This window comes from Sinocyclocheilus rhinocerous, unplaced genomic scaffold (genome assembly GCF_001515625.1).
Source record: "Sinocyclocheilus rhinocerous isolate Xijiao unplaced genomic scaffold, SAMN03320098_v1.1 scaffold2038, whole genome shotgun sequence".
Taxonomy (NCBI): domain Eukaryota; kingdom Metazoa; phylum Chordata; class Actinopteri; order Cypriniformes; family Cyprinidae; genus Sinocyclocheilus; species Sinocyclocheilus rhinocerous.
In genome coordinates this window covers 158,050-180,939 of record NW_015644344.1, presented here as the reverse complement: position 1 = coordinate 180,939, position 22,890 = coordinate 158,050, and the positions used below count along the sequence as shown (strand labels likewise).

The window sequence follows — 22,890 nt, the reverse complement described above, 5'->3', positions numbered from 1 at the left end:
GAGAAAAATGAAAATGTACAAAATTCAATTCTCAAGCAAAGATGAGAATAGAATTAGTCATTTCCATGAATAGTTGACTGAGTCTCGATAAGCACAGTTAATGCACATACACTGCAGTCAAACATTACCATTGCACCAAATAAATAAAGCTTACAAACAAAAAACAGAATATATTTACATATCATGAATGTTATTATAATAAATGTCCATTCATTTTTACTTTTTGTTGTGCTTTGGAATAAGCACAGTTTGCTCAATGTTACTGTATATTGCAATAAACTGAACAGACTACACGTTGTGCCCAACTGGAGGGGAAATTGAGGGGAATAAAGTAATCTCACATGCCTGTACCATGACAACATCAACACATAAAAGTAAGTATACTTACGTAAGTAGCTCGTCCACAACATTTAAGAACACAGCTATCAGCAGCCACCTTTAAAAAAACTAGGGTGTATGTGTGTCCTACCTGCAGTCAAACTGCTCACGGTGACTTCTGCCATTTCACCTCAATGTGAAGAGGATCTGAATCCAAGCAAGGAGAAATGAACTGTCCTACAGGTTAAAAGACAACCTTAAATACTTGTTTACCCTGCTGCATTTGTTAACCTTTTAACAGAAGCATAGAAATATAAAGCACAGCAGTGCAAGGGGAAATTCCATTAACCCTAAAACACAATGCAATGAAATGCAAAAATTCAGAAAATTAACACAGTACTTTGTGCTGTTTTTAACATATTTTTTTTTTCACAGCATTTAATCTGTGCAATAATAATCATTTTATATCTAAACATACAACTGTTAATATAGCAGCAACATGATATTGTAGTTAAAATTGTCTGATTCTTCTGATTTTATCATTATGGTTTCGAACGTAATGACAAATCATGTCCATATATGCAAATTAAAAAAAGGGGAGCAGTCATTGACACTGTTTAGTTTGAATTATTATTAGCATGAATTTAAGTGAAAAGCTATTAAAAAAAAATCAGAATATCATTGGTTTCTATCTTCTGCTTTAAAGCTACAAACATGCAATGTTTGTCGTCTCCAGATGTTAACTGATGGACTGGAGTGGTGTGGATTATTGTGATGTTGTTATCAGCTGTTTGGACTCTCATTCTGACGGCACCCATTCACTGCAGAGCATCCATTGCTGAGACACTGATGCAATGCTACATTTCTCCAAACCTGATGAAGAAACAAACTCATTCACATCTCGGATTGCCTGAGGGGGAGTACATTTTCAGCAAATTTAAATTTTTGGGTGAACTATTCCTTTAAAACAGCCTGTTTTGTGCACAGATCTAGAGTTTAACTTGTGTAGTCCTGTAAACGACTCTTCTCCTCTGTCAGACCGTCATCACGGCACTCCGATGCTGCTGGAAGGCGTGCGCTGCATAGGAGCAGAACTCGAGTACGACTCCGAGCAAAGCGACTGGCAAGGCTTCGACTGAACGCCTGAACCTCACAGACTTCCCACTCAGTGCCACATATCTCGTGTCGGCAGCGACAGAATATTCCAGATTCTGGAATTCTGCTGTCAGTGTCACTGCTTTCTGCTCGCAGCGTTTGGAAACAAACTGTGGTTACTAGCTTGTTTGTACTGTTACAATGGAATGCAGGAATGATCTGTCGTTTACTGTAGCTCTCTGTGATTTGTCGTTTTTCAGGTTTGGATAAAAAACAATCAAATTGTGTGTGTTTGCTCTAACTGAATTCCAGTGTTATGTCTGAATGTTTCTTTCAGATAAAAACAAATATAATATGCTCTTATGTCTGCTTCTGCACTTTCTTGCTCCAATCTGATGTGAATCTAACGTTTTTTTTTTACTAATTCTATGAGTGATGCTTGTGCTCACTGTGAATCAGCCTCTTGTATTTGTACCAGTAGGAGGCACTGCTGACCACAAAATCAATCTTACATGTTTCACTTTGTGTTGGCATCTTGGCTTTAAAGTTTTGATTCATCTACTGAAATGAATTTGATTAGTCATTTTAGATCCAGCAACTGAACAGACTACACGTTGTGCCCAACTGGAGGGGAAATTGAGGGGAATAAAGTAATCTCACATGCCTGTACCATGACAACATCAACACATAAAAGTAAGTATACTTACGTAAGTAGCTCGTCCACAACATTTAAGAACACAGCTATCAGCAGCCACCTTTAAAAAAACTAGGGTGTATGTGTGTCCTACCTGCAGTCAAACTGCTCACGGTGACTTCTGCCATTTCACCTCAATGTGAAGAGGATCTGAATCCAAGCAAGGAGAAATGAACTGTCCTACAGGTTAAAAGACAACCTTAAATACTTGTTTACCCTGCTGCATTTGTTAACCTTTTAACAGAAGCATAGAAATATAAAGCACAGCAGTGCAAGGGGAAATTCCATTAACCCTAAAACACAATGCAATGAAATGCAAAAATTCAGAAAATTAACACAGTACTTTGTGCTGTTTTTAACATATTTTTTTTTTCACAGCATTTAATCTGTGCAATAATAATCATTTTATATCTAAACATACAACTGTTAATATAGCAGCAACATGATATTGTAGTTAAAATTGTCTGATTCTTCTGATTTTATCATTATGATTTCGAACGTAATGACAAATCATGTCCATATATGCAAATTAAAAAAAGGGGAGCAGTCATTGACACTGTTTAGTTTGAATTATTATTAGCATGAATTTAAGTGAAAAGCTATTTAAAAAAATCAGAATATCATTGGTTTCTATCTTCTGCTTTAAAGCTACAAACATGCAATGTTTGTCGTCTCCAGATGTTAACTGATGGACTGGAGTGGTGTGGATTATTGTGATGTTGTTATCAGCTGTTTGGACTCTCATTCTGACGGCACCCATTCACTGCAGCTTAAATGATGGACTAGAGTTGATGCAATGCTACATTTCTCCAAACCTGATGAAGAAACAAACTCATTCACATCTCGGATTGCCTGAGGGGGAGTACATTTTCAGCAAATTTAAATTTTTGGGTGAACTATTCCTTTAATGACAGGAACACAAGAACTACACAAAACCTGATGATCATGTTCTCCAGCATGATTCGAAAATTATGCAAAATGCATCCTGTGCTTCTAAGTGACATACATTTTAAATGATTAGTGAATTAGAAATTGTGTGCAATCTGAAATAATTATTCAATGTCTTGACTTTCGAAATGTAATCCATATGTGTTCTCCAACATTTCTACAACTATTCTGCCACTCACAGTCCCTTTGATCTTCTGGTGGGTGATCCAACCGAAAGGGCCAGTGGTTGACTGTCATGAGCAGCTTTGTAGCATCTTTAGGTCTGTCATCCGCTCATACTGCCAGTACTACACATCCCAGCCCGTCGCAGCGCGTATATAACAGTCCTTTCAGCAGATGGAAGTCATTTCATCACAGTGATTCAAAAGAATAGGAGCATTACATTTACATTTTGGTAACGCTTTAGATTACAGCCTGCAATGTACCACGTAATTAAACAGAATTTACAGCTTACCTATTTGTAACTATAGAGTACCGCCACAATACCTACTCGTAGGTATAAGGGAACAATATGCAACGTTTGGGAAATAAAGGGGTAATAACCTGCAAAATTCTAAAGCATTTATACTGTAAGTATTTTATAACTAAAGAGCACTTATTCTGAAATTACATGGTATGTATGACACACAGACCACAATTTTCTGCATCAGCATAACTTACAGCTGAACGTAAGTGTAGGTAAACCGAAACAATCTGCAACGTATGGGGGATAAGGGGGTAATGACTTGGAAAATTTAAAGTATTTATACTGTTAGTGTTTCATAAGTAAGGTGTAACTATTCTAAGATTACCTGGTATGCATGACCTACTGTGTTAGGCAACGATATTATGATTTAGAACACGTTGCCTTATTTTAATAACACAAAATATATGATGCAGTATATTTTTACACTACGTACTGGCAACTTATTGTATTATTACAACAATTTTTACCACAGTTTACTTAAGAATATATGCTATAGTATTTACTAGTGTTTCTTTATGTGGGATCATGGAGATTACTGAACAACACAGCTGAAACTATGGGGAAATGATTGAGTTTCTGCTATAATTTGGTTTGGAAATTTCCATATGAAAATGTACCTGATGAAAGGGTATTTCATACGGTCATCTCAGCAGCGAGTCACGTCAGCAGCATTGTACTGTCGAGGTGCAGTACAGTGGAAAACTAGATTAGATTATGTTTCCAGCTGCTCCCAGGATATAATATTTTAATATAACATCATAATCATAGCTGCCGGTTTTTTACCGTAAATTTTACGGATTTTTTTTTACAGTGTATAGTTACAAATAGGAACGCTGTAAATTCTGTTTAATTACGCGGTACAGTGCGGGCTGTAATCTAAAACGTTACCGAAAAGATAATATCAGAAAGAAGCAGTGTTTGTATACAGTATATATTTTATGGCCACCATATATATTCCTGCATTTCAGTTCTTTATCTTTTTTATGTATCTGCAACAGGACAAAGGTGAGTGAGGCTCTGGGTTGTTGTCACAAGTCTTATGTCTCAGTAGTAGTGAATTTGATATTGTTGTATGTTATACCTTCTCACTTTTTCCTGTTTCATGAATTGTGCTTTTCATAACTGTTAACTGAAAAAGCCTTCGGTATGTTATTTAATGGCAGGTTTCATTGTAACTTACCCCATACAGCATGACAATGCAATAGCAGTTCAATGTTTAACAGGGTTTTTGACTTTCAGAAATAAACCCAACCTGACAAATATTCACCGGAGTAAAACGTGTAGCAACTAGCTCCATCCTCGCTGACATCATTGATATCGAAATCATCAGAAATCATCAGTATTTCGTTAAAAAGTTTCACTTTCACCTCACACTTCAGGTTTAGATGCATTAAAAACAGGGATGGTAGGATGACTTTGACATCTGAACTTTACATTTCCATCTTGTCTTTTACTCTGATTCCTAGAAAGAACTAGTTACAAATTTATGTATACTCAAAAATGTGTTCCCTTTAATATTTTATTTTTTTTGCCAGTAGTTGCTAAAATCAATTTCTCAGCTGTAAATACATGAAATGATATACTATCCTGGGGGCACGCTACCGATTTCACTTTCTCTGGTCCGGTAATTGCCATACCTGTAAGAAGTGCATTTATTCATTACGCACTGAGGAAGATGGAGTTATTAAAGCACCTTCATGAAAAGATATGATTACCACAGTGCTGTGATTCTCCCAACAAGAGCATAATGGCACACATTTCTGAAAGCATCTGTCAGTGTGGTATGGGGACATGGGTTGTGGGATAGTAATACTCTTAGGGATTTCTTCTATTTGCCATCTACATGACTCTAAGGCTTTCTGGTAATTACACTGGGTATAATTTCAACTATTTTTTATTTTGAACCAGTCAGATTATTTCGGGTTGCTTGGCTTGGTTTTCACTGTTCTCTGTGAAATCTGTTTTAATATATTTAGTTATATTGGCCATCCATGCCAGTTAAATAAATATATTGTAGTTAAGATGTTTATTAATGTATGTGTGAATTTTTATGAATGGTTTCTTAATTGTAATATTATTTTGTGTTTTGTAAATTCCATGTGGCAGGACATATTTTTCTGTATATTCTATTGTGTTTGAGCTTTATTTGAGTATTTTGGGGTTTTATTTACCTAACAAACTGTACATTTTACAGTATAAAACTGTAATTTACAAACAAGAAAATCTGAATGTAAACCAGTAAATTCAACAACACACACTGCTACTAAAATCTGTTTTATCCCTTTAACATACTGACAACCACCATAATAATGCAGGTTGGTGCAAGAGAACGCCACATGAAGAATCAAAGTTCATCACAAGTAGCTTTTCCACAAGCTGAAGTATACTAATATTAGAGGTTGAACGACTTCTGATTTTTAAAAATCGACTTTTATGTGATGAAAGTCGAGTCGAAGTCGACTAGTCGCTGATGACGTCATTAATGAACAAATAAGTCTGGAGCTGTGATAAACACCTTGTGCACAGCTATGGCATATGACACAGCGCTGCCCATATGGCTATTGCTCCTATAACAGCTAATTTTTTATCAGTTCTTTTGTCTTTAGGTCTTTATATTTCTCACAGATTTCTTCTCGTTCTAAATCAGATACACATAAAGTAGCTCAGTAAAGATTACATTCATATGAATGCATTAGTGAGAGCGATTGCGTGTGTGAATTAATTCTACCTGGCAGCGTCTCTCTGCTAGTAGTGAAGCTGTGGGATTTAGTTATTAAGAAATATACAGTATGCTTGAACTTTTCAGTTTCTAAGCTATTTTATTGAGAAATCACAGAACAGTGTAGAAAATACATTTCTGCACTGAATGATTCTGTGCGTGATGTACGAGCTACTGTCTATAGCCTAAGTTTGAGAGTAACAGTGCATCAGCGCATTAGATTAGAACGGTGATTAACTTACCTGTACAATAAGCTGTTTAAAACGTGCATTCTCCCGTTCAATTTCGAGCATCCAGTAATATAATCACACATGTGTTGTGGAGCGCTTTCGGAGTATGCATTTATTTGTCGTTTTAACTGTTTGGAAACGGATCGTAAATGTAGAAGTCCTTCAAAGATTTCTTATCCTGTTGCGCCCTCTATAGGACCAGCGACTAGTCGACGTCAAGCTTAAAGCGTCATGGCAGAGCATTGTAGTCGACTAGTCGATTAGTCAGTGCAACCCCTAACTAATATACAGAATGTGCGTGAGTCATTCTAGCAAACACAAAACACCATCATGGTAACACACATGACACTTAATAATGCAATAAACATTCATTAAACAACAAAAGAGGTAACATAAAACCCTAATGTACATAACTGATAACAAAACCTATTAAGAAACATGATTATTTAAACAAAATACTTTCAAATGTGGAGTGTCACGCAGGGAATTTTGGGAATATCAGTTTACCGTTTTTAACTGTATCTTATACGTTGATTAGTTATTTTTTACTTCTAAAAACTATAAAATTAACAGCATTTTACTGTAAAATTACATGAAATGTCTGGTTAGATCTTTTACAGTTTTCACTGTATATATTACAGGAACTTACTAACCTATTAACTGTTAACAGTTTTTGTCCGTAGCATTTTTACAATATTTTACAGTTAAAATTACACTCGTGTTTTACAGTGTTGATACTTCTGACTTTTATCTTTATTTGTAAGATGTTAAAGTTTATTTTTCCTGTGTTTGAGTGAGTTTGTGAACCATGTGATTTGTTTTCATTTAGCTGCAGCCACTATATTAAAAGTATTAATTATTATATTAATTTAAACAATTATTATCAATAAATTATTATATTAATTAAATAACATATAAATACATTTTATAATGCATTATCTTCTTATCGATCCACCAGTTCACATTTACAGCTCTGCGTGTTTGCAGGGTAAAAACATGGGTCGATTTTCACGTTGGTCTGAACAAAAACAGCGCCATCAGCGCCAACAGTTTTTTTGTGACAGCACCATCTAGCCAATTCTATTCCAACATAGGAGACCTGATTCGAACATCAAACAAACAGATGCAAAGACAAAATCAATGGGAACTATACATTTTTTATATTTCCATCTTATTTTTAATGTAAGAGCTGGCATGAACTTGAGAGTGTGAGGCGATGTCAGCAATCTCCATTTAGCCTATTTAGCTGTTCAAAAAAGTTTACTGTGCTGCTGGATGTTGTAAACTAGTATTTGTATTCAACTTATTTTAGATTTATTAATGTTTTAAACACATTAATTTGTACCGCAATTGTTTTACCGTTTACTGCACTTTGTTAAGTTAATACATACATACAAAAATAATAATAATAATAATAATAATAAAAAAATAATAATTAAAAAAACTATAGGGTACTCCAAAAAAACAGGCTTCTTGAAAAAATGCACATTCATTCTCTGCCAGCAGGAGGCGCTTTCGGAACAGCAGAAATATAACTGTTACCCTGGTAACGACAGTAAAAAAAAGCAGCACAGCACCGGACTCTGAAACGCTCAGCGCTCATGTTTATTCAATAAAATCATCGCCTTTTGAAGTTTAATCGTCACATTAAGCCATATCGCAACTCTGGTCTTTCCGTCCCCAAATGTAAGAACTCCTGAAATTATAATTAAGACTTTCTTGTACAATTTAAGACTTTTTATTGCCCTAAATTTGATACAACTAAATTTAAGACTTTTTAAGGACCCGCGGGAACCCTGAAGAAATTGCCATCTAAACTTTTCTGAATCAGTAAGTTCCCTTCAGATATATAATCATATAACCCCCCTTAATATAAAAAGTCATTGGATTTACACATCGAATGCCGCGTTTGCAGGCATGAAACTAAATTCATACTACTTTGAATATTTTGTTGGACAACCAGGGGCCTTTAAGTCTAAAAGGTTGAGATCCACTGCTATAAGAGCATTCTTTTGGTGGTTTCCATTGCATTGCCATGTGGTGGCTAATGTTTTCAGAGTTAGTTTTAGTGTAATGCTATGCAGTTACTAGATATTTTTGGTGGTTGCTAGATGGTTATTTACTGGCCAAAGTTGAAAAAGCGCTCTATGGTATTCTGGTCTCTCCATATGGTTCAGGTATCTCTCTCAATGCAAATGTATTTGTTTATTTTATGCCCCAATTTATCATCCACCAGGTAATTGCATCGAAAAGTAAAAGCACTCCTCTGGTCAACAAGCCCCACAGTTTGTGATATCATCATTCATGTCTAGAGCTTAAACAGTGAAGGACGAGAAGGGAAGAGATTACTGGCATTCTACACGTTTTTAGAGTTGAAAGGCTTTAAATCGCCTCTAACCTAAGACCAGTGACCTCCACAGCTACAAAATGAACGACAGCAGCTCCAAGGCATCAGGGGAGCCCCCTGTTTACACTCTAACCTCACGGCCAAACCCGAGACATGAACAACAAAGCCAACAAGACTGCAAGGAAACTGCAAAGACTACTCAATTCAAACAAGGACGGGCTAAAGATATCCCAAAGGAAGACGCTGTGGGTGTAGTCCTGCATAAAAAGTGGACTTTAAAGACCGGTGGGTCATCAATCACTGATGGGAAAACAGGTAAAATGACAGCAAGACCTCAATCAGTCAATGCAGAAGAGCCAATCAAGAGCTCTATGTTTGAAAAGTGGGACATGATGGATAGAGATGAACAGAGGTCACTGGCTAAATGCCAAGAAAGCAAAGAAAATGGTACTTATAGATTGATGAAGAAGAACACAATGACCCAAGAGGAAGAGTTAAGGTAAACATCAACCACTGCCTCAGGAAAAATAACATTAAATGTACCCAGAAGAAAACTTAAAAAGGACCCAATACCGAATCCTGAGGTCTTCCGCAAGATTGACACACATGCAATCAGTGCTGGAAGAGAGGTGAGAGAGATCAGATATCTTACGTGTATGTCTTTGTTTTTGGATGAGCGAGTAGTTTGATACATGTTTATTTGGATTTGTAATTTGCAGCTCAGAATCAGGCAGATCTTTTCGGTGCGAGCAATCACCCAGATAATCACAGAGGGGGCAAGCAGTGATTTAGACAAACTGCGTGCCATCTGGATCTGGCTTTGCCACTACATTGGTCAGTTTCAGTCTCTCTCTCTCACACACACATACTCAAGCACAAAAAGTATCTTCCACATCAGCAATCAAGGGTTTGTTTCTTTTTTGAGTTTCACTGATTTAATTATGTCCTTTTCCTCTGACCAATAAAAGCTTGGTGTAACTTGAGCCGTGTTACTGCAACACCATTGCAGAATTTAATTAATCAAATTGGTCCTAACTTTTTGGACTCAACATCAGAAATACTTTAAGTAGGGTTGCAAAGGGGCAGAAAATTTCTGCTAAATTTCAGAAACTCCCGCCCGAAACTCCAGGTGGTCTGAATGGTTAGTGGTAAAGCTTGAAAAGTTAATGGAAAACTGAATAAACTAGGCAAACATCTGCTATAGTGACAAGTTACTGGTAACAGATACTGTGTTTTACTTTTAGAGTATGATGTGAAGGGCTATCTGGGCCTCTCAGAGAAGGTTTGTCCTCCTGAACAGTTCATTTTGTCTGGACGAGCTGTGTGCTCCGGTTACTCCGGCGTCTGTTTACAGATGTGCAGGTAATCCAAGCAATTTATTCAACAGAGTCTGATTTAGATTACGTAATCCAGATTATATGTAATCAGTTACTACCTAGCACTGTTTACATTTAATAAATTAAAACGAGAAAAGTGCCAGCATTATTGGATTGCCACCTGCGAATGACAAACAATTGTTGGGGTGCTGAAAGGTATTATATAGCTTTCTCCGTCTATGCAGAAAAAGGTTCTGCGCTCACAAAAGTCTATGCTGGGTTCCCCCCCCCCGGAAATCTACTGCATTAGGGCTCCATAAATGCAGACACATTCCAGAGATTATCAAACAGTTTAGCAATATGTACTGTAGAATTAGTTGCAGAATTATTTGGAAATGAAAATGAAAATGAAAATGGCAGATTAGTTGGTAAAAAGAGCAGTGAGGAAAAATGATACTGAGATTGAAGTTCCGTTTGAAAGAGGAGAAATTAAATCAATAATTAAATCAAATATTCAAAAAGAGAGGCAGGAGAAATCAATAGAGGGAAATTGAACTATCCTATAGGATTAGCCTAATACATCAATCAAAGAGACATATAATTTAGGATGATATAGAAATGAGGATTTAGGTTGCAATTCGACACATAGGACTAAATGCATAATTGGTTAACATAATAGAGGTAGATGTGGGGAAACAGAAACAGTAGAAAATGATAAATTGGGCAGGATTAAAAGAAGAAATAATCAGTGTATATTAAGTGTGAACAACATTTATGGTTGATATTGGGCTGAGTAAACAAATTTGAAGATGTTTTTGTTCAATAAAATTGTGACGTAGGTGCCCAATGCCGTGGTTTCTGTCTAATACACACACTTAACTCTTTTTCCATGCAGTCACACTGAATTTTACTGATGTGGTTGTCTAAACACACTGTCTGTTCAGGGAAGCTGGTATTAAGTGCAGAGAGGTGTCGGGCTATGGTAAATGCGCTGGTTACCGACCGGGTCAGAGTTACCGTAACACTGAATCCAACCACAGGTGGAATGCAGTGTGTTTGGACGAACACTGGTACCTGTTGGATGCCTGCTGGGGCGCTGGATATGTGGACCTAGACAACAGAACCTTTATAAAGAGGTGAGACTGGTCTACAGAACAAATCACTTCAAGAAGACCTAAATGAGCATGCAATATATTTCAGATGTACATTATATACAACACCAAATACACTGACCATTATTACATATTGAAAATGACTAAAACTTCAGATATAAAGAGTTCTACTTCCTGACCGACCCTGAGAACTTCATCAGCTCTCACTATCCTAATGAGGAGGAGTGGCAGCTGTTGGAAAGCCCCATTGGGCTTGAAGAGTTTGAGAAGAGGGTGCTGAAAAGTTCTGACTTCTACAGACTAAACTTAACCCTCATTGACCCAAAGCACATCCTTATAGTTACAGGTAACTCAAGTTTAAAACACACATGCTATTCTCTTAGAAATCTGCTCTTTGCAATCATGTTTATTTCAAATAATTTTCAAGAAATGCCTAATGTTAATTTTTTATACATAAATATAAATAAATACATATTTTTAAAAGTAAATAAAAAATTATCATTCATAAATAACAAAGTTATGGTCCACACCACAAACATTTTACTATCTGAATTAACCTTGTCTTGTCATAAAATGTCAGATTATTTGATACTGACCTTGACACAGTCATGAGGGGCCAGTTGTTCAAAAATAATATCATCGGATTTCAGCAATCGGATTTGGATCAAATCTTGAAAATAGACATTAGGCTACCTCTTAAGCCTTTCAGTAGCCCTACAGTAAAAAAAGAGATTTATTTATTGCCAAAATATTCCCCAAACAGCTTTCAATATCAAACAAAAATCTATTTAATTTAAATTTAAAGTTTTTAAAATCACTATTTGTAAACTACATTTGCACAATCATCAGAGAAGAACCAGTCAAAGGTGAATGCAAAAGCATTTTCCCCCCATCACCGTGTCCCTTTAGGGGCTCCGTAGAGCACTTAGTAATCCAGATTTGGTCATCTGAAAAAGTGTGTATCTGGATCATTGCGATCCAATCCACTTTTGCTTTGAAAAACCAGCAGAAAAATAAGATGGATTACCTGATCCTGGAAAGCAAAACATGGGATTTCCAATCATTGGGATTTCCATCATTTGCCCCTTGTTTTCCCGTAAACTGTACTTTTCATTCGTTCCATTCCTTTTTTTTTTTCTTTATTATGATCTTAGGTCGGTTGACTCTAATATTCTATACTATATACACCCAAATAAATTTTAATTCAGAAATAAAAACATGGTCATTATATAAAAAAGGGTATCAATTACATCTTTAATGTATTCTTGAATGAACTACTAGATGAGTTTCATGTCATTGATCCATCAGTTGATGTGCTGCTGTGAGTAATTAACACCTTTACCATCTGTGTGTCCCAGAGAACGGCGAGGCGGCGGTATTGATGAGTTTCCCTCAGCTCGTCGATTTCACCTATAAGATTTCCCAGCCCAACGGCAATGAACTACAACAGCTGAGCAACTCCATTGGCTTTCTTACCAGCATGCAGCACAGCATGACACTTCGCCTCATGCCCCCAAAGTCTGGCACGTATGAGCTCAGCCTTTTTGCTCGACCTGGAAGCACATCCAAAACATTTGACTGGATCTGTTCCTTCCAGCTGGAATGTCCATCACCCAGGACCTCAGAAGAGCTGCCCGAGAATCCCCATGTGTGCTGGGGCCTGCAACCAGATGCGACGAGTTTAGGACTCGAGCCTTGCAATTATGGGAATGACTTCATTTTGCTAGAGTCTGGATCCTTTAGGTTAGTCTTAAAGACTACTAGACCACTTATGATGTTGTGTGAACTGAGCCATAAGAACCTGGATAAGACTTTAGCCGAGAAGTGCTTGGCCATTCAGACTGAGCCAGACCAACTGACATGTAACGTCCTCTGTCCTTACTACGGTTACTACCGTTTGTCTGTGTTCGTAAGGGACTGGGCGAATGAAGCAGACAGCTTCGAGAATGCAGGCAACGTTCTTCTTAACTACACAGCTGGTGCCGTCAGCCTGAATGAGCTTTTTCCCAGTGGCCTTAGCAGTTCCTGCGGTCCTGGTATCAAGTCTCTGGAGGCCGGCCTCTTCGAGTTCAGCCATACAGAAGCTCTGGTTTATACACAGCAAGGAAAGTGCAACATCACCTTCCAAAACCCTCAAGATATAGATCTCCACTGCGTTTTAACTAAAGAACAGTGCGATCAACCAGCAAGTCAAACCATAAGCATCAACCTACCTGAGTCTGGAGTCTACAAGCTTGGTCTCTATGGAAAAGCATCCTTCAAACAAGAATTCCCCTACCTGTGTGATTACATCCTGAAGAACGCCTCAGTGAATAAGTGGCCTCCATTTCCATGCATGTACAACACCTGGAAGAAGGGCAGTGTGCTGTTTGAACCTCATGCGGGGCAGCTAGAGGCCTCGTCCTGGGTGAAATTTCGTGTACGTGTCCCAGGGGCCCGAGGAGTGAGTGTGCAAGGAGATCAGAAAGTGGATCTCCAGCTCAGTAAGAGCGGGGTTTGGGAAGGGAAGGCGTTTACAGGCAGAGGACCAAAGCTCGACCTTGCTGCCAGCCTGAGCGAGACCTCCAATAGGACGACCATCCTGATGTCCTTCAGTGTGCTGGAGCCATAACATGAGAAAGAATTTACAACTCGTTTGTAAAAATACCAAAAGAGTCTATGAGGCTAGGCTATGTCATGAATATAGCCCCTTAGTTGTGACTATAGTTGTGTCCCAAATGTCACACTATACATTTATACTATGCACTATGTGATCTACCATATGAATTTTATGAAGGTTGTTTTGTCATCCAGTTTTGGAATCTGACAGACCCTCCCCTTTGCTACGCAATTAAAGCTGTGACAGTGCAGTGCATGACGTTTCCACAAATTCCATGCTTCATTTTTTTTCAGTTAATTAAGTGCATCATCCTGGTATTTGAAGTGCACCTTTTCTTTTTTGAAATTTTCAGTGTGAACACATGCTATTTATTACTACAAAATGGCTTAGAATAATGCATAAGTAACTAGGACTAGGAGTGTGTGATATTTATCCTCTCCGATAATATCATAATTGTTGTTTTAATGATAGTATTGAGTATGTGACTCACTTCGCAAAAAAACTAACAAAAACACGTCTTGAGAGTCCAAAAGCATTCACTGCGTGATGAAGCCTATTATAACGCAGTTAAAATGACCCTATAATTCAGGTTATGAAAGCAAAAAAAGTCGTTGTATGGGTTTTTATTTTTATTATTAAGATTCAAAAGATTGTAAGAATCTTTGATATAGTGGTTGCTTTGGTGCATTTTACAATAAAACACAATAATGTGCAAATCATAGCTGTTTTTATTATTATTTTATATTGTTGTACTGTATTTGCTACTAATTGGGGTATTTTGGGCAATTAAAAAGATATTTATACCTTGGAACTAATGTATACCACAGTATTTATGTAAATATATCTTTAAGTAGACACAGCTGAATAAAGCTCTGCTTTAATTAAGCAGATGTATGTGATTGCACTCATGCAGCCTTCAGGAAGAGTCATTATTTGGGGAGTCATTATTACAAATTGTCATTCTCATTTAAGTTGGAAAGAAAATGCAATATGAATGAAAATGTATGCATGATATTTAAGGGATAATGTATTTGCATAAGGCAGAACATACAGGGTAAGTTATCCATCCTTAATATTATTGAAACTGAAATCACTTGATAAGCCCCACAATATACATACAAAAGTTTTAATTAATAAATTAAAAACATGGAAGAGGTATATTGAAATCATTATGAAATGCTTATTAATGTGTTTTCATTGAATGTAACTACATTGAATAACTACAGCAAGAATCACAAATCTAATGTGACTTTTCATCATGCATGCTTCCTAAGAACAGTGCTGCGTATCCCACTTTAATGAAACACTTGAACTAACGAACCTCATGAACTAAGCATGAGTCTGAAGCTCTGGGTTTAGTGTAGGTGTGATTAGTCTGATATGGTAGGCAATCACTCTTTGGACAAGCTGATTTGCACCATTAAGATTTCAGTTACTAAAACTGAGAGCCCTCCATCCACAAATGTGACTCTAAGGACTCAATCATTTGGTACATAATATTAGAGATTAAAATAATTTTTTTTTATTTTCAGATATAATAATCACACTCAAATAATTAACTCCCTTTAGTTTTTTTATAGCTAACTAACCAACTGCGCGGGATAACTTTCCTGCTCGTTAAGTGAAAATATATACTTACTTAAATGCATCGTTAAGGACATATTGTTCAAAAGCTGTTTTATCTGACGTCTTCCTTTTGGTTGAAACTCTGAATGAGAGATTACATGAGACATGATGCATTTCAGTAAGTCGTACTGTATCTTTAAACACCTTCTGATGTTTTTTTTTCATGCAATAGCTTTTATTAAAGTGGAAAAGACTTGTGCTCCGCGCTGCCGCTTGAACTGAACCCTGATAGCAGACATACATCACAGAGACGTCTATTTGACGTCTGCATTTAGACGTATTTTTTAGTGTTTGCTCATCTGCAATACGTCTATAGGACGTTTCCTATCAGATGTCAAATAGACGTTTAGAAGATGTCTTTAAGATGTTTATGATTTAGAATGAATGTAAAACTGACATCTTAAAGACGTCTATCAGATGTTTGTACACAGCAGATGATTTCCAGCGATCTTTAACAGACATCTTGCAGACGTACGTGTGCTATCTGGGAGGGTTGCCAGGTCTGCGTGACAAACCTAGCCCATGCCAGTCAATAACAGCCCAACGTAGCACAATGACCATATATCCCAAACATCAAAACTCAAAATATGTAATTTCCATACCTAAATTACACATTTTACAGTCACTATTATGCACACTGATCAAAAACACAGCTAAAGGCTTCCTACCCACACGCGCAGTTTTAAGTATTTCAGTCAAATGTAATTAATGCAAACACCTTTAACCCACGGGGAAAAATCTACCTATGGCAGCAGTTTAAAATTAGTCTAATTCCATGGGAAAATGTGGACTTGACAACCCTGCATCCAATATGAACTGCAGGAGTGAGATTTCACTGATCAAGGGTCAACTCAGGCAGCCCTAAATTCAACACAAGAAATGTTTTCTTCACACAAGTTGCTCTGACACGTTTTTGCAGCCCTTTTGATTTAATTTATTTATTTTATTACTCTATATTCAAACTGCATAAACAACTTGTTTTTATAATCGCTGCACCTATCCGAAAACAGGAAAAAAAATCTGCAAAGGCATGAAAGTGAATGATTTACAGGATTCAGTGATATCAGTGGGCAATGTTGCTGTTGTTTGTGCATTTACGTCCATATGTGTCTTGCACTTATACCTTGTATAAGTTGTAAAAAATAGCAACATTTACACATTTAAATGAATCAGATATGATCGCATTTTATTAAGAAATCACATAGAATAAAAATATAATAAAGAGAAACAGAAATCTAAAGATGCATCTTTAAATGACAAATAACTATGGAAGCCCGCTTCCGACACAGAATGAAAATAAATAAATACAATTATTAATAATATTAAATTATTGTGACATTTTCTCTCAAAATTCAGACTTTGTTTCTTGCAATTCTGAGAAAAAGGTCACAACTGCGTGATATAAAATCAGAATTCTGATTTTTCTGAGTTTACGTCTCACAGTTCTGCTTTTTTTTTCTTTGAATTCTGAGTTTACATATCTCAACTTTGTGTTGTTGTTGTTTCCAGAATCAAGAAAACATTTGAAAAACTTAAAAAACAAACAAAAAAAAGATAATAATATTTTTCATCTCACACTTTTCTTTTCATCTCACAGTTTATATCTCACAATTCTGAGTTTAATCAAATCTTTCTTTTTTTTTCAGAATTGCGAGAAAAAAGGCAGAATTGTGAGATATAAACTCAGAATTGAAAAAAGGACGAATTTTGAGATATTAATTGAAAAAAAAAAAAAGCAGAATTGTGATTATTTATTTTTTATTCTGTGGCTGCCATAAATAACTTCCCAGAATGAAAAAAAAAAGTATTTAAAATTTCACATCCGTGTTCCTAATTCTTTAAATAGATATCAAAGTCAGCATTTATCCAAGAATGTCCTTAACAAATAGACAAATATACTGTAAATATACACTAATCTGTAAAAATAGCACACAATGTATTAATTTGAAGGAATTTTCTGTATGTATCAGGTGTTTTACCGCTAATTTGAATTTCATACTGCATTGCGTTGTGTTTTAGAGTAAATAGAGTAAGAATATGTCCCGGTAATGAGCTGCCAATACTTTTTCTGTTATTTATTTCTTACAGTGGATATACTGTATATACTATATACAGAAAATGAATATATACGGAGTAAAATCCAGCAACCGTGCTGCAGTTCAGAGGATCACGACTCTTTTCCAGACAGAAAATGTGTGGTCAACAGCTGCAGGAAGAGCAGCGCGGGAAGGAAACCCAAGAGGTCATTTATCTCCCTCTACACCCCTGTGATCCAGACTATCAAATGATATGAGAACGTTATCCCTCCTGAGACACGCACGGCCTGTTTATTTCTCACTGCATTGAATTAAAAGCACCAACCCTGAAACAACCCACCAGATCCAGTCTGTATCCAGATCAGATGGTCACTGCAGTCACCCGGATCCAGTACGTATTCAGACCAGATGGTGGATCAGCACCTAGAGAGGACCTCTACAGCCCTGAAAGTCAGCAGAGACCAGGACAACTAGATGAGCCCCAGATACAGATGTTATTCCCCTGTAAAGACCTTGACTCAGACGACCACCGGGACAAGACCACAGGAACCAGATGAGTCTTCTGCACAATGTGACTTTGCTGCAGCCTGAAATTGAACTGCTGGTTTGGTCTGGCCAGAGGAGAACTGGCCCCCCGACTGAGCCTGGTTTCTCCCAAGGTTTTTACTCCATTCTGTCACCGATCGAGTTTTGGTTCCTTGCCGCTGTCGCCTCTGGCTTGCTTAGTTGGGGACACTTCATTTCCAGCGATATTGTTGACTTGATTGCAAATGATTGCAAAGATACTATTTAAACTGAACTGAGCTGAATGAAGACATCACTGAATTCAATGATGAACTGCCTTTAACTGAAAATTGAGTGTTTACTATTGTCCTTTTGCACTGACACACTATTTTCCTATTTTGATACTGTTAAGCTGCTTTGACACAATCTGTATTGTTAAAAGCACTATATAAATAAAGGTAAAAAAATAAAAAAATAAAAAATAAAAAAAATATTTAAACCTCAAGACTCAAAAGAACATGATACAGATCATGCAAATCTAATTCAAGAAAATAACACAAAGCATGATTGCCTCATATGCTGAGCTTGCTATTTCATGCAAAATCACATCACAAAGAAAAATCACATGGTCACAGAGACTTTTGGGAAGGATCAACACGGTATAAACAGAGGCGCTTTCACACTGTCAGAGATTATTCTAACAGCATCCCACTTTACCATTATCAGACCTCCATAATCTGTGAAACCCACCAGCTATGAATATCAAACCTCACAGCTACTGGAAACTGATATATTAAATTTGATTTATAGTGGAACAAGCAATGCAATTTAGAAGAACAGTCTGAAAACCTGGAAAGTTATCTGAATTGACAAATTAATTATTGGCATGACTATCAAGTGATTTAATGAATTTACCAGTCAATTTTATTTTATTTTTTTAATTGTATTGCTTTGTTTTTATCTCACAATTCTGACTTTTTTTTTCAGAATTGCAAGAAAAAAGTCTAAATTGTGAGATAAACGGTTATGTACTTAAAGGGGTCATATGATGCGATTTCAATTGTTCCTTTCTCTTTGGAGTGTTACAAGCTCTTGGTGTATAAAGAAGATCTGTAAAGTTGCAAAGACTAAAGTCTCAAATCCAAAGAGATATTCTTTATAAAAGTTAAGTTCCTGCATGCTCTATAGTAAAAGAAACGAGCACAAAGGGCTCAGGGGGGAGAGGCCCTCGCTCTAAAACAACACACACTCATAGAGCCTCCATTGTGCTGGAGAGGAAACCACAGCTCAGAATGGACCCTCAACACAGCTGCAAGAGAGCAGCCTGACCCACACACACACACATACACACACACACACCTATGGCCAAATATACACCATGCAAATGTAAAATTGCATATATTGTTAAACATATTGCAAATAACATACATGGAAGCTATTGCAAAAATGAAATAAATTTTGTTTTTCCACTATATACCATTTTTCTTGAGGTATTCGGCCAATCACAACGCTCTGGATAGCTGGCCAATCAGAGCACCCCTCGCTTTTTCAGACCGATGAGCTTTGTAAAAATCGACGCGTTTCAAAAAGGCGGGGCATAGAGGAGAAACAATAATGTACAGTATGTGGAAAATAATGTGTTTTTTTTACTTTAAACCGCATAAACACATTTCATTACACCAAATACACAAAATAATGTTCTTTTTAGCAGCACCATATGACCCCTTTAATGAAGTAATTGCATATGAAGTAATTGCTACTTTTTATCTCACAATTTAGACTTTCTTTCTTGCAATTGCATGCTTATATCTGACTTTTTTTCTCGGAATTATGTTTGTTGTTTCCACCATGAAATAAAAAATAAAAAAGATAATTACTTTTTATCTCACAATTCTGACCTTTTTTTCCTCACATTTGTGAGTTTACATCTCACAATTCTGACTTCTCAGAATTGCAAGTTTATATCTTGCAGGTTTGCATTTGTATCTCACAATTTGGAGTTTATATATATAAAAAAAAAAATGTGATATACAAATTCAGAATTTTGAAAAAAGTCTTGCTGCAATGAAGATTTTCTTGCAGTAAATGAGGAACAATCTACTGAGATAGTCTTTTTCCCAGGGCACTTCTGTTTTTTACTAAGACTACCTGAGTACATTGGCAGAATAATTTTCTAAAGATCTCTAAAGGTCAATATTAAAACACAGATGTTTATAATACTTGATTGTATTTGGTCGATCTGAAACACTGATTTCCGACACTGTGCTCGTGTCTCTTGTATCACGCAGCTATATCCTCTCACATTATTAAATAGTTTAAACTCCAACCAATATTTTCACAGATTTATTTATTTACTTAGCTATGTAAAAAGCAGCTGTTCATTATTACATAATAAACCCCTCAGGAACACAATGTAAATTCATAAGATCTATGCTGCATTGAGTACTTTAAGAATAATAATATGATTAACTATGATATTGCAAAGCAGTTTATAAAAATATATTTCCCCTCACTTTTTTACTTTTGTTACTTTGTTGTTGTTGTTGTTTTTTAATCGTTCAGACTCAATGCAGAGATGCAACAATGTTGACTTCAAATGCCAGCAGAAGTGAAGAGCAGCTCCAGGACTTGGCTGTGTTTCATTATCATCAGCCTGACAGCGGAGGACTGATTAGAGCCGTGAGCTTTGCCAACATCGCCTGTCCGCCGGCTGCTCAATCTGACCTACAGTACAGAACATACCACGCCAAAAACCCACCTGCCACAAGATGGCTGACTGGAATATTATTGTTCATAAACAATTTCACATGTCAATCTGACCTGACTCACTTTAGCATGTGGACGCTTCTTGATAGATTTCTATAAAAGATGCTGGAGATGGGGGTCTTTCCAGAGCTTGAGGAACAGAATGTGCCCAGTTCATTAAATGGCTGAAAGAACTTTAGAAAAACATCGTTAATTATTATCAGAAGTTCTGACGCACACAGAAACATCACTGACTGTTACATTTCGGTATTTCAGGCTGCAGGTGATGTTCTGATAAGCATAAATTAATAAAAATAAAATGAAAAAAACTAATAACTTACAAAAGCTCACAATGTTACAAAAACTTTAAAAGTATTACAAAAACGGAAAATAATAATAAAAGGTCATTCAAAATATTAATAAATACTATAATAGTATATACATAATCCTAAAATAACCCTACTTTAAAAATAAATAAAAAAATGAATATGGTATATGATGCAAATAATGCGAGTAAAATAAATAAATAACATTATAAAATATTAAATAAATAAAAAAATAAATGAGGGAATCATGTAACTATGTCACAAAATATTTTTTGCTTGACACAAAGTACACATCCAATATTTTGACATTTTGACATTTAATTAATTGATGCACACAGATATATTGTTGTACAACATTTCTTATGACTGGTCACATTCATCCTCTAGAAACCCAAGAAAATCCTGAAACGCCACTGATTTTCATAATCATAGAGTGCAAGTAATCCACCATCACCTGAGATGGAGAAACACACACTTAGAGAATCTCAAAATCCATGAGAGGAAAGCAAATGGCAATGACTCTCACCCTGAGTTTGTGGAAGAGAGCTGTACTGACATGCAGCAGGATTTCAGGAATACATACAGCTTGTTGCATGGTTTCCAAAAGCACTTTATTTCACTAACCATGTAATAAACTGGAGAGGCGAAAGTGGCCTTTGAATGTGCCTATATAATTGGTTAGATCTTATGTGCAATATCTGCAGTTGAAATAACCCTAAAAAATGCTAAAAACCAATTTGCAATGTATGCACTGGCCAGCAGGGGGCAGTAACTCAATAAGCCAGAGCAGCTTGCAAAGAGTGCACTTTGAGATGCAGAAACTTTCTGGTTTTCTGATTATAAAACGCCTGCCAAATGCATTTTCCTTTGCTTGTTATTTAGGTGAATCATCATGAGAAGCACACACACTCCTGCAGCGCTCATCATCACCTTGTTTATTTATTTAGCAAATGGAAGGCCAAGTACAGCAGCGTTAGCACGCTGGCCAGTGTCCATGTTCAGCCTGGCTGGAAAATAATGGACATATGCACAGCTAAGAAATAATAACGCTTCACAGTACCTCTGAAAGTAATTGCATAGAAAGTGTCTAGATTGCACTATAATGGCTGGAGAAAGATCTGTACTGTTACCTACGCTGGTCTTACAGGACATAATAATACTTATTAGCACTTTAATGACTAATATCTCAGCCTGATTGCGTTTGAAGCACCTGTCTGATTGCATTTAGCCGAGGACTGATTGCTGCCCACTACCAAAGGTGTGCAGTAAGTTCACTATTATGTTGGGCGAAAAAGATCGATGCTGAAATATTTATCCGATGGCTTCGGAGATCAACACCAGCGGAAATATTCAACAAATGTGACACATGATCAGAGGGGTTGTATTGCATTTTGTCCATATTAATGCAGGCCCGGTTGGTGGGGTTTCAAAATATGTCGGCAGAGAAGATCTTCCTCATTGCACGGAGGTCAGGCGAGTTAGCATTGCTCATTATTTTCTCCTGACAGAAGTGCATCTCGCTGTAAGCCGAGGGAAAGTTTCGGAGGAGGAATCCATCAGGCACAGCCAGGCTTCTCTGAGTGTGTGCCTGAGGCCTGACTGGATAGCCTGGATAGACAGCTGTGTGATAGACAGCTTACTGACAGACAGACAGGCAGACAGACCACATGCATTGGATGACGATGGCTGTGCATGAGAGAGAGCTGAGATTGAGTTCTGCAGATGATGAATAGAAATAAAGGAGAGGCAAAGAAAGGCAAGAAATCAGAGACAAGGAAGTACACAATTCCTTAGCTGTGTCGCAGCATA

The 22,890-nt window shown here is 36.7% G+C and overlaps 1 protein-coding gene across 1 annotated transcript; it reads left to right on the top strand.

Moving 5' to 3' along the window:
* Nucleotides 1–8,897: 8,897 nt before the first annotated feature.
* Nucleotides 8,898–13,856, top strand: LOC107758150 (uncharacterized). Its single transcript, XM_016575821.1, has 6 exons — nucleotides 8,898–9,316; nucleotides 9,542–9,651; nucleotides 10,062–10,179; nucleotides 11,078–11,269; nucleotides 11,401–11,591; nucleotides 12,604–13,856. The coding sequence occupies exons 1-6, from the start codon at nucleotides 8,898–8,900 to the stop codon at nucleotides 13,854–13,856; spliced, it is 2,283 nt and encodes a 760-aa protein (XP_016431307.1).
* Nucleotides 13,857–22,890: the final 9,034 nt, after the last annotated feature.

Coding starts and splice junctions, on each gene's coding strand:
- LOC107758150 (XM_016575821.1), top strand. CDS start 8,898: ATGAACGACAGCAGCTCCAAGGCATCAGGGGAGCCCCCTGTTTACACT. Junction 9,317..9,541: donor ACCCAAGAGGAAGAGTTAAG/GTAAACATCAAC, acceptor TTTGCAGCTCAG/AATCAGGCAGATCTTTTCGG. Junction 9,652..10,061: donor CTGGCTTTGCCACTACATTG/GTCAGTTTCAGT, acceptor TTTTACTTTTAG/AGTATGATGTGAAGGGCTAT.